This window comes from Lutra lutra, chromosome 9 (genome assembly GCF_902655055.1).
Source record: "Lutra lutra chromosome 9, mLutLut1.2, whole genome shotgun sequence".
Classification (NCBI taxonomy): Eukaryota; Metazoa; Chordata; class Mammalia; order Carnivora; family Mustelidae; genus Lutra; species Lutra lutra.
The window spans coordinates 92,058,884-92,071,742 of record NC_062286.1 but is presented as its reverse complement, the minus strand read 5'-3'; the positions used below and the strand labels follow the sequence as shown (position 1 = coordinate 92,071,742).

Here is a 12,859-nt window from a genome sequence, read left to right as displayed (position 1 = left end):
GCTGTTCCTGGCTGGCGTCGGCCTGAGAACAGGACACGTGGCCAGCTGTGGCTCTAGCTCCAGCCCAGGGAGGGACTGTGAGCAGCAAGCAGGTCCTCCAAATGACTGGCGCGGGCTGGTGGAAGGGGCTACCCTACACGGGCCCATCTGCTGCCAGTGGGGGCACAGCTCTAGGGTTTAAGAGAAAATAAAGCTCAGAGGAAGCACATGACTTAAAAATGACCTTTATCATCCTGTAGGAGAGTGACAGTTTCCATTGGCACCTGAGGGCCTGCTGGCCCTCCACTGGTGTGATCCGACTCCAGGGAGGAAGAAGTACCCACAGACTTGGGGGGTGGTCTGGTTCTTTCACAGCACATCCAATGTACTTGGGCTACCTCCAATCACTGAGCCAAAGGGGAGAGCACACCCACCCACATTGGAGGGCATGGTCTCTACATAAAGGCTGTCAAAATCCTGCAAGCAGGGGATGACTGAGGCCACATGCACTCAGCTCCAGCAATGAACCGCACTGAGCCCTGCACAGGCCCTCCGTGAGGAGCATGGTGCAGTGGACCCCTACACTATGAGCCATCTGCTCAGCACTGGGTCAACATATGCTGGGCGTGGTCATCCCCTCCTGAGCTAGGTGGGTCCTAGACACCTCTCAGGACATGGAAGGGCTGACTAACTAGCGCCATGGCTAAAATAACTAGTCACTCACTCTACCAAGTCAGACCCACTCAATAAGGAATGGACACATGGATAAGTCTCATATAACTATGACACTGTTGGACACATGTTCAGTGCCACGCACTGGTCTCAGAAAGGATCCGCAGTTCTCTCAGTTGTGGACACAACTGAGAATATGGACACAAGATGCCATATTCCAGTTTTCCAAATAAAACTTTCCTCTCCTTTTCTCATAACTTCTGGCCTTTCCAAGAAACTCGCTAACCCAAATTACTTGTCTTTCCCATTGTTTTAGGGGTTTTAAAACTTGTATCAATCTGCTCATGTCCTATAATACCATGTCCTAGAAAATGAGATACTAAAGGAAGAATGAGATACTAAAGGATGAGATACTAAAGAATTATTAGAATGAGATCCTAAAGGAAGAACATCTTTTCAAAGAACATTCCTTTTCAAAGGAAGAACCTTTCCAAGTGTGAGGCAAAATTCTACAAGGAATTTTAACTCCTAGGCTCTAGTTAACACAGATTTTTAATACAAAGGGACAATTCCTACCTGATGACCTGTTTTCTTTCTATTTTATATTATTCATTTATTATTTAGAGAGCGGGGGGGGGATGCCTGTGAATGCAGGGAGGGGAAGAAAGAGAGGAAGACAGAGAATCTCAAGCAAATAGCACTGAGCATGCAGCCTGATGAGGGGCTCAGTTGTGCCTGCCTGAGAGCACGACCTGAGCTGAAACCAAGAGTCTAACACTTAACTGAATGAGCCACCCATGCACTCCTGACCTGTTCTTTCAATGCTCACCTAACTGCCCCAAGAAAAAGCACCCCTTTAGAAGGCACTAAGATTCTGAGCAGGTTGCTTGACGAAATTTCAAGTCTGGATTCTTGGCAAGCACCACTAGATGTAAGATCCTGAAAGGATGCAGCACCTGACCTGACTCGTGGCAGCTCAGTCCGATGCCTCTGGTGCTGCTCCTGCTCCAGTGGGTCCTGCTCTTGGGCCAGCGGCCCAGCCGGGCCAGACAGCGCCTGCATGCAGCACTGCCCCAAGTCCGCCCTCTCCGGGAGAGGGCCACGGGTCACCTGCTGGAGCTGGTCCTGCAGGCCTCGGATGAGCTCCTGAGACTTCCTAAGCAGCACCTCCAGGTCAGCCCTACGGCACTCCAGCATGTGGATCTCAAGCCTGAAGGCCTGCTGCATCTCCTCCCTCTCCTTCATGAAGTCCCTTCTCATCGCTTCCATTTCCCTTTCGTAGGAATTGACCTGAAAAGAGAAATGGGAGCAGTGCTGATCAGGAGTCCTAAAAATGACTTACTGGACAACACAACACAGAAATACCAGACCTCTAGGCATGACACCCAGAGAATTGTGGCCCAGACCCAAAGAAGTACACAGGCCTGTGAAAGGAAAGAGCAGCGCTAAGATCAGGAGAGCCTCTCCTGGTGCTGGTTTCGGGCGCTGTTGTCTCCCATAACCTTCACAAGGGCCCCAGGAGGCAGGTCCCGCAGATGGGTAATAGAGGCTAGGATCACGCTGGGCCAGATGCCTGGCCCGGCCATCCAGAGGGCAGACAGTGGGACAACTGAGAGAACTGCGGATCCTTTCTGAGACCAGTGCGTGGCTCTGAACATCCTCTGGCCCCTGGGGCATGACTACTGCAGGAATGTCTAGCTAATGCATCCAGAGAGCCCAGAGGCACAAGCCCCGGACAGGCAATCCCTTCTTGCTGCTACTCTTATGCCTGATAACAAATCGTGGAAACAAGTCATGGAGATGTCCCTCAGTAAAACCCCACCACCAGTCTGCTAATTGAGCAGAGGACAAGCTCATCTAAGAAGACAGACTCAGGCACGGTCCTGGCCATAAGGCCACAGAGTACCCCACAAAGGGCAATCCCAGGGTCACATCAGCTTAGAACACAGATGGAAGCTGTAATTTCCTGATGGCAGTGTGGGCGGGGAGGTCTGGTCTCAGGGTGACCCCCGTGACACTCTGGGACCCATAACCCCCATTCCCTCCCTTTACTGGTCATTCCTCTTCTCCTGCCTCCTTCCAAAGAAGGTGTGAGGCAGAATGTTCATTTTATTTACATTTCCCCATAATCTCCTGTCCCCGAACAGGCTTCCTAAGGGGCACAGGATCTAGGGCGCACGTGTGCACATGGAAACATGCACACATGAGTGAAGCTTTCCAGCATGTGGCACAAGGCTCCTCTGTGTCCCTGTGGCCACCCTTACCCGCCCTGACCTTGGTCTCCAGCTGGATCTTGAGGTCTTGGCAGTGTTCCTTCACCTGCTCCACCATTATCTCCGTTTCTAAACTCACTGGAATGGAGTCACCAACAAATGAAATGATGCCTGCAAACAAGGAGATGTTCCCATTTCCACCCTGCCGAGGATGCCTAGGGCCGTTCCCAGCCCTCTGATCTGACATTTTGGCTGGCACTGAGTATTCAGCCCAGTCTTCTTCCACCATGCCCCCTACCATGCACAACCTTCCATGGGCCCTTTCTGTAAGAGGAATGTGGTGCTGGCAGAGAAAGCTGACCCTGGTGGGTTTCCACAAGCAATGTTGAGTTCTCAAGGTAGCAGCTCTTTAGAAATCAGCATTCTGAGTCTTTGCCAGAACACACACTACTCAAAGATATAAGCAGGAGGCTCCCTGCAAGATCTGTCAGGCCCTTAGATTCCCTAAAAGATGCGGTGCATGGTACATTTACTGCTCCCTGAATTCTGTTCCCCGATGACGCCAGGTGCACAGAGGAACTGGGAAGACCGAGCAATGGCGACCTGTGGCAGTCAGTGCTTTACGACGAGGCACTAGGAGCCTTATTTCTTCAAGCTTTTTATTCTGGCTATGCCCTTTTCTTGGAGGCTTTATGTTACTTACTATTACATGATAATAACATGGCTTTTCAACAAATATGTTGGGCATAATAAATACTCATGAGCCAAAGTTCTGGCAGATCACATGAAAGGGGACATGAGCGACCCCTTGCTCCTGAGGATTCTCCTCACTGACAATATCAGATGTTCTTGCTCATGTTGCAAGGCGCCCGTGGAACCATAAGCACCGTCCCCACCCTGGGGCACCAGAGACTCCTTCCTGGTGCTACTGAATAACATGCCAAAGGGCTGACTCAGAATGTGAGTTTTGGCCACTGCTCAGGTTTTGTGTTGGTCCGAGGCTGGGAAAGTGAAGGGAGATGATACACCCCTTAACAATTTGCCATGAAAAAAACTGATAGAGTGAGGGTCTTGGGGCCTATAGAAGTCAGGATAAGCACCTTGGTAAAGAAGGCAGCCCCTGACTTGTAAGCCGGATCTGCCACCTGGTTCTGGCCAAGTAGGTCCAGGTGAATGGGCGGCTAGCAGGAGTGGCTCCAGCTGGAAGCAGTAATGGTATGGCTGCCACGATCCACACAGCCCTTCTACCAAAACTCTCCTGTGGCAGCAGAGCCCTCTTCCTTTGAAGGGGCTGACAGAACTTCTGTGTTCAGAGGGAGGGCGGTGGGGGGCAAAAGGGAACAGAAAGGGCCCTGGTTGGGGGAGTCAGTGGCTAGGGCTGCCTTCTGGTGCCCCAGTCGAAGGTCTTTTGGACAAGGGCCACCCAAGGTACAGGTCCCTAGCTCTGTTGCTCCCTGGGATCTGGCTGGTAGCTCTGGACAAGTATCCCATACTCTGTGCATCCCACACTCCTCCAGTGACAAAGGGAGTGCCCCTTAAACATGGCGCACTGGGCCTCTTGGTAGTTAGAGCTTGTCCCAAACTGCACAGGCTGAAGAGTTAAGGAGCGTGAAGCTCTGGTCTTTGTCAGGTAACTCCTTTGGTGTCAGTGCTATGCACAGGAGGACGGAGCCGGGCCTTCTGGGGTGCCACAGCTGTACCCCATCTCGACCCTTTCCATACCATCCAGGGAATAAATGTCAGCCCTCTCTGTTGCAGTCCACATGAGGCCTCTGTGAATATCAGGAGTCTCTGACACATTTTACGTATTTACCTTCCCTCTCTGAGAGCTGTCACAGACCCAACACCAGATGTCATGCTCTGAGCATCAGACTCTGAGAGGGGCTGGGACACCACCACCCTGCTAACTCCAGCCTCCCCTCTCCTCCCTTACCTAGATAACTATGTCCAACGCATGCCGAACGCTCACCCCAGGGCATCTCTCTGGATCCTCCCCATGACCAAAGAAGCCCACTAGGACATGCCTGTCCTGAGGTCACTACCAGGTTATCATAAACTTCATCATTCTACCCAAACTGAAAAACCCTTACCCTTCTCCCTCCTCTACCTCCCTTTGTGGGGGGCGTTGTGGGTACTGTCTCTGGCCTTGGGTTACAGGCCCTTCTCCCACATGTGGCCACTCAAAGGACACATGATCCCTCAGAAGCCTGACAGGCTGGGCAGCTGGCCCCCCACTCCTGCAGAGTCCTCCTGGACCGGGGGGAAGCCCGTGCAGTGGGGGGAAGATAGACACCCACTGCCACCAGCCTCTGGTCTCCCACAGCAGGAGCACACTACCCATCACCTCCCAGGACTGGGATCCTACCTGCTGGTCCGTGTCCAGAGAGGAGCCGTTCCTCTGGCTGCGCATGGGGCTGGCTATGCCAGCTTGGAGGCAACCGTGCCTGCAAGCCTTCCAGGGCAGCCTGCAGCTCGTCATTGCGGTCCTGCAGGTCCTGTAGGGCAGAGCCAGACACCCCTTGCAGCCAGAGCAGCCGCCTGAGGAGCGGCGTGGAGCGGAGCAGTGTGAAGCCCGCCTGCCAAGACAGCAGCCGAGTGCCAGGCACTGACTGCCAGCACACAACACTTCAGCGGCCCTCCTGCCTCCTAAATGAGCCAAACAAAAGCAGGGGCCACTTCTCAACCTTCTAGGACCCTGCACCACTTTTGAGCACTCCATATACAGGACAGGTTCAGAAAAAAAAAAGAGAGAGTGGAGTGGAAACTGAGGAGAAGTGTAGAAAACACAGAGAACCATAAGAGCTGAAACCCCAGGGATGTTGTGACATGAGTGTGAGACAGCAGGGTGCCAGGATGTGTCCTGGGATTCTTTCCTCTGCTGCTGTTGAATCTGGGAAGTGTTCTTTCTACAGTTACTGAGCCAAGATGATACCAGGTGCTTCAGACCAAGGGCCACAGAGCCAAGATGATCGTACCAAACAGAAAGGATGGGGTTTGGGTGAGCACGCACACTGGGGGAAGTGGAGGGATTGGGGAGGGTCATGAACGCTTCAGAGGAAGGGTCACATTTGCAACCAGTGTAATTCTGTCCACACGTGAAAGAAACATCTCAACAAGTACACCTGGTCATGTTTTTCAAATGGCTAGAAAGGGTACAGTTAATAGTCACTTTCTCAGACAGTCCCATAGCCAGCACACCACAGCTGTTTGTGTTGCCATGTCCACTCATGACTCTGGGTCTGTGTCCTCCTTCTCTGGAAGCCTAGCAGGACTGTGACTGCCCCATGGCAAAAGTGATGGCAAAAGTGATGCCCCATCTTCCAAGGGTGCAGCTTTTAACTAGCTTCTCCTTTTGGGATATTCCCTCTGGGGGAAGCCTAAGCTAACTAAGGCCACATGGAGAGGACTTGGGGCCCAGCCCCTGGCACATCCACAAGGCTCCATATCCCTCACTGGGTTTTTAATCCTATTTAAGTTTCCTCTCCAGGAGGCTCTCATTGAATAAACATCATCTTCCCAAAACTGTTCCTGAAGGCCAGCACCTGGCCTGTGACTGCATCTCCCCTGGAGAAGGAGCCTCTCAGTGGCAGTTCTAGGTGGTGGAAGAAGGGACAGGCTCTGCACAGATCTTATCAGAAGCTCAGATTCACAGAGGGTCATTGTACCTCATTCAGAATCTCCTAGACAAATATGCAAGTTTCCCCATGGAGGAAGTAGTTCTGTCTCGGGGTGGGGGGGAAGGGCAGGGCAGAAAGTTAGAGCTTTGGGACAAGTGTGCAAAGCAGAGCAAGCACCCCCTGGTTCCTGACATAGCCTATGGTCACTGCTGCTCCAGCCCTAGGATGTCTAAGAAAGCAGCACTCACCACATAGGCCACCGAGCATCTCAGGTGTGGTGAGTCTGAATGGAAGTGTGCTGCAGCCTAAAATCTACACCGAATTTCAAAGACTGGATTCTAAAAGAAGGATTTAATGGTAACATTGTAGATATACTGAATTAAATAAAATATTAAAATTGATGTCACCTATTACTTTTTACATTTTTTTAATGTGCCTATCGGAAAACTTAAAATTATATGTGTACCTTGTATTGGAAATTTTGAAAATACACACACATCCCAGAAATTCAGAAGTGCCAGAAAGCAGATTCTCTTATGTGCTATGCTGGGGATAGATGTCTCTGCTCTGAGGACACAGCAGGGAGCGCGGCCACTTCTAACTGATGAGGGTGACATGCACCAGCCTGGGCACCAGCCATGGGCCCCAACTCTACACAAGGGGTGTCTGGTGGGGCTGGGGAGCCAGGCACCTGTCTAATTCCACAGGGACTCACATTTACTTGGGGTGCCTATGGGTGCCAAAGGTGCAACTACACCAGCCAGGAATGGCAACAAGCCCATTGCCAGAATCCTGCAGTACTAAGGGTCTGAGGGGAGGGTGGGACTTCAACGGCAGCACTGGGAAGCATCGGAGAAGAAGAGGGAGCCAGCAGGCTGGCTGGAGCTACAAGTGAGGCCCGGGTAAGCACACACATAACGGGGGGGATGAAAAACCACCCAGGGATGGGCAATGGTGGGGACCTCGGTCAGGGCTGGTGTGTGTTCTCAGTCCATTTCTGCTGCTATAACAAAATACCACAGACAGGGATTATCAAGAACAGAAATTTAGTTCTCGTAGTTCCGGAGGTTAGAGTCCATGATCAAGGTGCTGGCAGATTTAAGGTCTGGTGAGGGCCTCCCAGTTCATAGATGGCCATCTTTTCCTGTGTCCTTACATGGTGGAACAGATGGCGGAGCTCTCTGGGATCCCTTATATAAGGGATATTCTCTATATCCCTTATATAAAGCACTAATACGTTTCACCTAATCACCTCCCAAAGACTCAGTACCTCCTAAGGCCGTCACACTGCAGGAATAGGCTGCAACATATGAATCTGGGGACACACAAACATTCCATGGGTAACAGTGTGGAAATGCAGAGGGAAAATCTACATTTGGGGTTTCTGATCAAGGACATGCTCCTCCATTACAGTGTCCACCCAAGGCAACAGCAGAAACATGAAATATGATTAACACTTAACACTCCCCTTTAACAAAGGCAGCCTCACTGAGAAAATGGAGACTCAGAGTTGAAGGAAATGACAAGAAGCTGAAATGATAGTTAAGTAGGAAGAAGATTTGGCAACAAGGGAAAGCATGGTTTCCTTGCTAACAAATATCCTGGTCACAAAATACAGGGAAACACTGAGCAGTGACTTTGGAAAGGCTGGGTGATGCCCTGTGGGGAAGGCTGAAAGTCTCCACATCTGGAGACTGACTGTGATGCTCTAGCAGCAAAAACAGCAGAATAGCAGGACTCCTCTGGCTCATGGGAGAATTCCAAGGGTCAACTTATAGGTGTGGAGTTGGGTGCTGGGCTTGGGAAATCATCCTTTGGCAACCATCATGGTAAAGACTGAAGCAGAGACTAAACCCAGGGAAAATTCTGATAAAGAGCAGGATGTTTATGTGGTCTTTATGTGTCTTCCCACTGACTGCTCATTTAGTTGCATGGGAGAAACAAACAAACAAACAAACAGTAATTATACAGTGGGGAAATTAGGCAACACCTTAAACAGGTGATCAAAAATTAACGTCACCGATGCGTCCCCCTGAGAACACACAATCTCAATTTAATCAAAAGAAAATATCAGAAAAACACAAAGTAAGAATATTTTAAAATATCACTTTAAAAATACCCATGTCAGAGACAAAAGCTGGAGGAAAGCCCTGTAGACTGGATGTGCCCTCTCCCCACCACCAACTCCAGGTTATCTTCACACACAAGGTGAAGGTTTTGAAGGCGGGACCTTTAATAGGGTCGTGAGGGTAGAGCCTCATGAAGCAGATCAGTGCACTCCTGTTAGAGACCCTAGAGCTCCCTTGAAGGCAGCTTTCTGTCTGTCCCAGGAAAAGGGCTGTCACCAGACACCCGGCTGGCCTGAGCCCCCCACCTCCACCCCCAGGGCTCAGGAAATTTCTAGCAAAAGCTTCTACCTAACTGTTCATTTTACTTTTTAGGAACTAAACTCCTTAAGCCTTCTGCTTAGCTGTCAATCTCACCTTTTAAAAACAAACTAATTGCTAGAAAGGAAAAAAAAAGCATTTGAAGAGGCTGGACTACAGATGAAGCAGAAAGTGCCAGAAGTGACCCACAGTTCTGAGGAGCCTCATTATAATGTGAAAATCCCCTCTGAATATTCATCCCAAACCCTACTAAAAGGAGCCTGCTTTCCCTTGTTCCCTGGGTTTTAATGACTCCTGCAATCTCCCTGTCAGTACAAATAGAGTGATCTCACGAGGCAGCTCCACTGGGGTAGTCTCTGTAACTCACCACTTGGGGCTGAGAACTGTGGGAACGGAATCTCTTGTTTATAAGCCCCCCAGCCTGTGTCGTCTTTGTTACAGCAGCCTGAATGGCCTGAGGTGGAATGTTTCATGACAACCAAAGGCAGCATGTGACCCTCCGCGGGATCCGGTCCTACAGGGGAAAGGTCTAAAGGACACTGTTAGATTAACTAACAGAACAGAAATATGACTAGCAGGTTAAGGTATTGTATCAGCGGGAATCAGAAAGTTACTAAGTGTGCCACAGTTAGGTGGAATGGGAAGCTGGGTCTTCAGGAAGAAAAGCCCAGACTTCTGGCTTTGGCACATTTCTGTGGTGTAAGTAACTCCCACCAGAGCTGATTTCAAGCTTTCCAAAGTGTAACAAGAAGCTGCCAAAACTCATGAACTCTTTTTTTTTTTTTAAAGATTTTATTTATTTATTTGACAGAGAGAGATCACAAGTAGACGGAGAGGAAGGCAGAGAGAGAGAGAGAGAGAGAGGGAAGCAGGCTTCTCACCGAGCAGAGAGCCCGATGTGGGACTCGATCCCAGGACCCCGAGATCATGACCCGAGCCGAAGGCAGTGGCCTAACCCACTGAGCCACCCAGGCGCCCTGAAAACTCATGAACTCTTAACAATCAACTCTCGGGCATCGGCACACCTCTCCGCAAGGTAGTAGGACTAAGCCCGGTCAGAAAAGCGCACCGACCTGCTGAAGGGTAGAGTGGCCCCATGATGCATGTCAGTCCCTCCCAGATGTTCAGAAAATCCCTGTGTATGCACATCCACACACAGCAAACAAGTATACAATGTGCACACAGAGTAAGATGTAAACAACAGGGGAATGTGGGCAAAGGGTATCCAGGTGCCCTTGCCACTGTTTCTACTTTTGTAACTTCATGTATTAGAAATTATTTTCCAATAAAAAGGTTCTTTTTTAATGCTCTAAATGTAAGTTTGAAACAGCAAAAATAGTCAAAGAATGGAAAGACCAATTTCTAAATAAATAGATTAACACTAAAATGTACTATATTTCTGATGTTTCAAAAAGTCAAATTTCAAGAAGCAGAAGTGAAGTGAGTAACAGTTCTTTGAGTAACAGAGTTCTGTGAGAGAAAGATGGGGTTTATGTCTGTTAGAAAGATCCAGGGCACTAAAGTAGCATATTAGTTGAGTTAGTTACAGGCTCTAAATCAAGGCAACAAGCTTAAAAGGAGGGAGGAAACATGACATGTCACTGCACCCCAACCATCAGGACACACCCCAACCCCAATCCAGCACACGCCCGGGGGAGGGTCAGGAGGAGGGTGCCACAGCTGACCACACACACAGGAATTTCCGGAAGGGCACCCTAGTATTCGGGGTTGGGAGTGGAGGAAAGAGCACAGGGCAGAAAGCAGTAGGTTATATCACACTCCTGAAAAGCACGCATGCTCACCTTTATCCTCTGGTGTTGCCAAAGCAACATGCAGCAGGAACAAAGTCAATTCTGACTTTACTTTGGAGGGAAATCATTAAGAAGTAAATTGGTAATAGACCCTTAAGATCACACAATAATGTTTTAGCTGTTGGGATCCTGGATAATTTTAAGAGTGTCACAGGGTGGTGGTATGTTTCAGCACCAATGACACTGTTCATCACCTCTGCCCTGCTCTGTGGTGTCTCTAACTGAACGGATGGCCCCCCGAGGTGTGGCTACCTGCATAGTGCCTTCAGAACTGGTGCCAGTCTCGCACCCTTGGCCCGCCCCATGGGGATGAGCACGGGCACTGTGTAGGCAAGTTGGGTCCCCCCTCTTTATGGAACACGAGACTTGGGGGCCCCGTCTGTAGAATACAGGCTGAGATCAGAGGCTCCACCTGCTCTGCACATGCAAGGATGCTCCTGCCGAGACATGCTGGACTACCCTTCATGTGGAGGCCAGGAATGTGGCCTGCCATGAATGACAAGATGTGCATACCACCATCCAGATCTAAACCAGTCAGACCCTGGTGACCTGTACCACCCACCCATCCCATGAGTTCCACACCTGCTCTTAGCAGGCATGGCTAAGGAGGGCTATGTGGCCTTCTGGCACCAGGAGGTCTCTAGAGGGCCAAGCTCTTAGTACCTTCCCCAGCACCATCACTCTTGCTGCAAAGTGGGCTGGGTGAAGGGAGAGGGTGTGGGGCAGGGGTGCATGAGGGCTCCATGCACCAAAGACAAGAGCAATGGCCCCAGTACAAGACAAAGGCAATGTGATGGCTCAAGGTGGCAAAGGGGGCTGGGCGGGGCACGTACCCGGCACTTGCACTCATACTCCTTTAGGACCTCCGCGAACCGCTCCTCCTGGGCCAGGAGCTCTGTGCTCTGTGGTTCCAGCTAAAAGTCAGACCCACACAGGAAAATGACAGACAGGACCTTAGGCCAGGTAGAATGTGTGTTATCACCCTCTCGTGCTCCTCCCAATAGGCTCAGCATCTCTAGGTACAATCTTCCATCCCTCTTCCTCCTCCCTCCTCTCTTTTAAAAGACCTCAAGGCAAAAGGAGGCTCTGAGTTCATGGAAGGTGGTCCTACTCCCAGCTGGAGCCTGGGGTGCATTCCTGCCTCAGATGCCTGGGACACCCCCATGCAGCACCTCTCCTTCCCTCCTTTACTCAAAGTGATGGGCAGGGCCAGAGGGAGACATCTCATGATGGGCATGGAGCTCTCCTCTGTGTTCCTCACCACTGAGAACCCATCATGAGGTTCTGTGCAGATGGCACTGTCATTAAATGTCCAGCAGGCATAGCATTGCTAGGGTGTACAAGTACCCTGGCACTGGCACAAAATGGAAGAACACAGAAGGAGAGTTGCCCTGCTGCTTTTCTCTCCATTCTAGAATTGTAGTGGGAAATAACTGAATTCACTCACCTATGTATTCTTTTTCAAGTCCCTGACAATTTTTGCGCAGAACCCAGAAACTCAGAATCAGCAAAGGGACTTGCCTTGTCCTTCAACACAAACTCCAGGTCATTCTGAAGTTTCAGGACCAGCTTCTCTGATTCCGAAAGCTTTTCCACAACTTCAATAATCTCCTTCTGTAATCGACTGTTTTCCTATAAGATACAAGCCAGCAGTTTGCTGGACTTTGGGAGTGAAGGACAGAGCTGTGGGCAGCCTGTCTCCCCTCTGCATCAGGGACTTTTCCCTCAGCAGCACTTACAATCATGAAAGAAACCTGCAAATGCAGCATGACTGGTGCTCACTGCCTTGGCACCTGCAGTAGAGGCTGTGCTGGGGACCAGCACCACAGAGCCCCTCACCAGTGCCTGTCGCTTTCCCCACTGCCCCTTCTTTTCCCGCCCTGAATGTTCAAGGAGGCTATGAGTAACACAAGAAGAGGCTGGAGGCAATCCTTTCTGAGCTGTTGTCTGAAAGAGGGATTGGAAATGGCACCCTCACAGCTCAGATGTCCCCTGGGGGAAGAAGGCAGTGCCCATAGACACAGGAAACCAGTGAGAAGAGTAGTAAGGACACAGTTCAGGCAAGGACACAGCTTCTCCCCCAGGGAGACAGAGACCAGGCAGATGTGGAAAGAATCGGCTGTCTCCGAGTTAGGAGAGGAAGGCAGGAGCCCAGGAGGGACCAGGAGACATGGGGCCAG

The 12,859-nt window shown here is 50.5% G+C and overlaps 1 protein-coding gene across 5 annotated transcripts in view; it reads right to left on the bottom strand.

Annotated features, from left to right (window-relative positions):
* NINL (ninein like) overlaps positions 1-12,859 on the bottom strand; it is a 157,482-nt gene that overhangs the window by 32,426 nt on the left and 112,197 nt on the right. For 3 of the 5 annotated variants that reach the window (XM_047744205.1, XM_047744209.1, XM_047744207.1), the window contains 5 exons: positions 12,201-12,311; positions 11,513-11,593; positions 5,230-5,440; positions 2,926-3,035; positions 1,613-1,941 (listed from right to left, as the gene is read on the bottom strand). In XM_047744205.1, the coding sequence (XP_047600161.1) occupies positions 1,613-1,941; positions 2,926-3,035; positions 5,230-5,440; positions 11,513-11,593; positions 12,201-12,311 (842 nt within the window). The remainder of the gene's footprint in view (positions 1-1,612; positions 1,942-2,925; positions 3,036-5,229; positions 5,441-11,512; positions 11,594-12,200; positions 12,312-12,859) is intronic. The other 2 variants (XM_047744206.1, XM_047744208.1) reach the window with 1 other exon arrangement.